This window comes from Bison bison, unplaced genomic scaffold (assembly GCF_000754665.1).
Source record: "Bison bison bison isolate TAMUID 2011002044 unplaced genomic scaffold, Bison_UMD1.0 scf7180017864338, whole genome shotgun sequence".
NCBI lineage: Eukaryota > Metazoa > Chordata > Mammalia > Artiodactyla > Bovidae > Bison > Bison bison.
This window is the reverse complement of record NW_011494910.1, coordinates 4962413-4962914: the sequence shown is the minus strand read 5'-3', so window position 1 is coordinate 4962914 and position 502 is coordinate 4962413. Positions and strand designations below refer to the sequence as shown.

At 44.0% G+C, this 502-nt stretch overlaps 1 protein-coding gene across 1 annotated transcript in view; it reads right to left on the bottom strand.

Annotated features, from left to right (window-relative positions):
• LOC104998840 (C4b-binding protein alpha chain-like) overlaps positions 1–502 on the bottom strand; it is a 10861-nt gene that overhangs the window by 2691 nt on the left and 7668 nt on the right. Inside the window, exon 2 of the mRNA XM_010854232.1 lies at positions 26–196. Within this exon, the coding sequence (XP_010852534.1) occupies positions 26–196 (171 nt within the window). The remainder of the gene's footprint in view (positions 1–25; positions 197–502) is intronic.

Below are 502 nucleotides of genomic sequence, written 5' to 3'. Positions count from 1 at the left end.
AAAATGAAGAGGGAGCCAGAGTTACCTTTACACTGAGGGACTGCAGGTGACCAGCCTGAAGACGTGCAGGAGAGTTCTTTCGCTCCAACCAGGATGTACCCTTCATCACATTCATATACAGCTTGGTGATCAAATGTAAAGAAGTTAGAGACTATTTTACGTTGTCCATGGGCAATGACAGGCGGGGATTCACAATCTTGAGGTGAGACATAAAAGTAAAAGAAGGTCAGCATGTAGAATGCATATAATAACACTTCCTAGTATCTCTGTGGTTCAAAGGAAGCTTCCATCTGTCCTTCTGTCTTGTCTACCCATCCAATCACTCAGCCAAACGCCGGACTCGAGCTGCCTTCATGTAGGCCTGAGGCTGGGGAACCATAGAAAGGTTACAATGGACTGACAAGCACTTAGGATTGGCTTCATTTTTTTGAAAATTCACTAAACTTGACACTATTTAGGAGCCATTTTGACAGGAAGACGGAATTAAGTCAGTCACACTGTG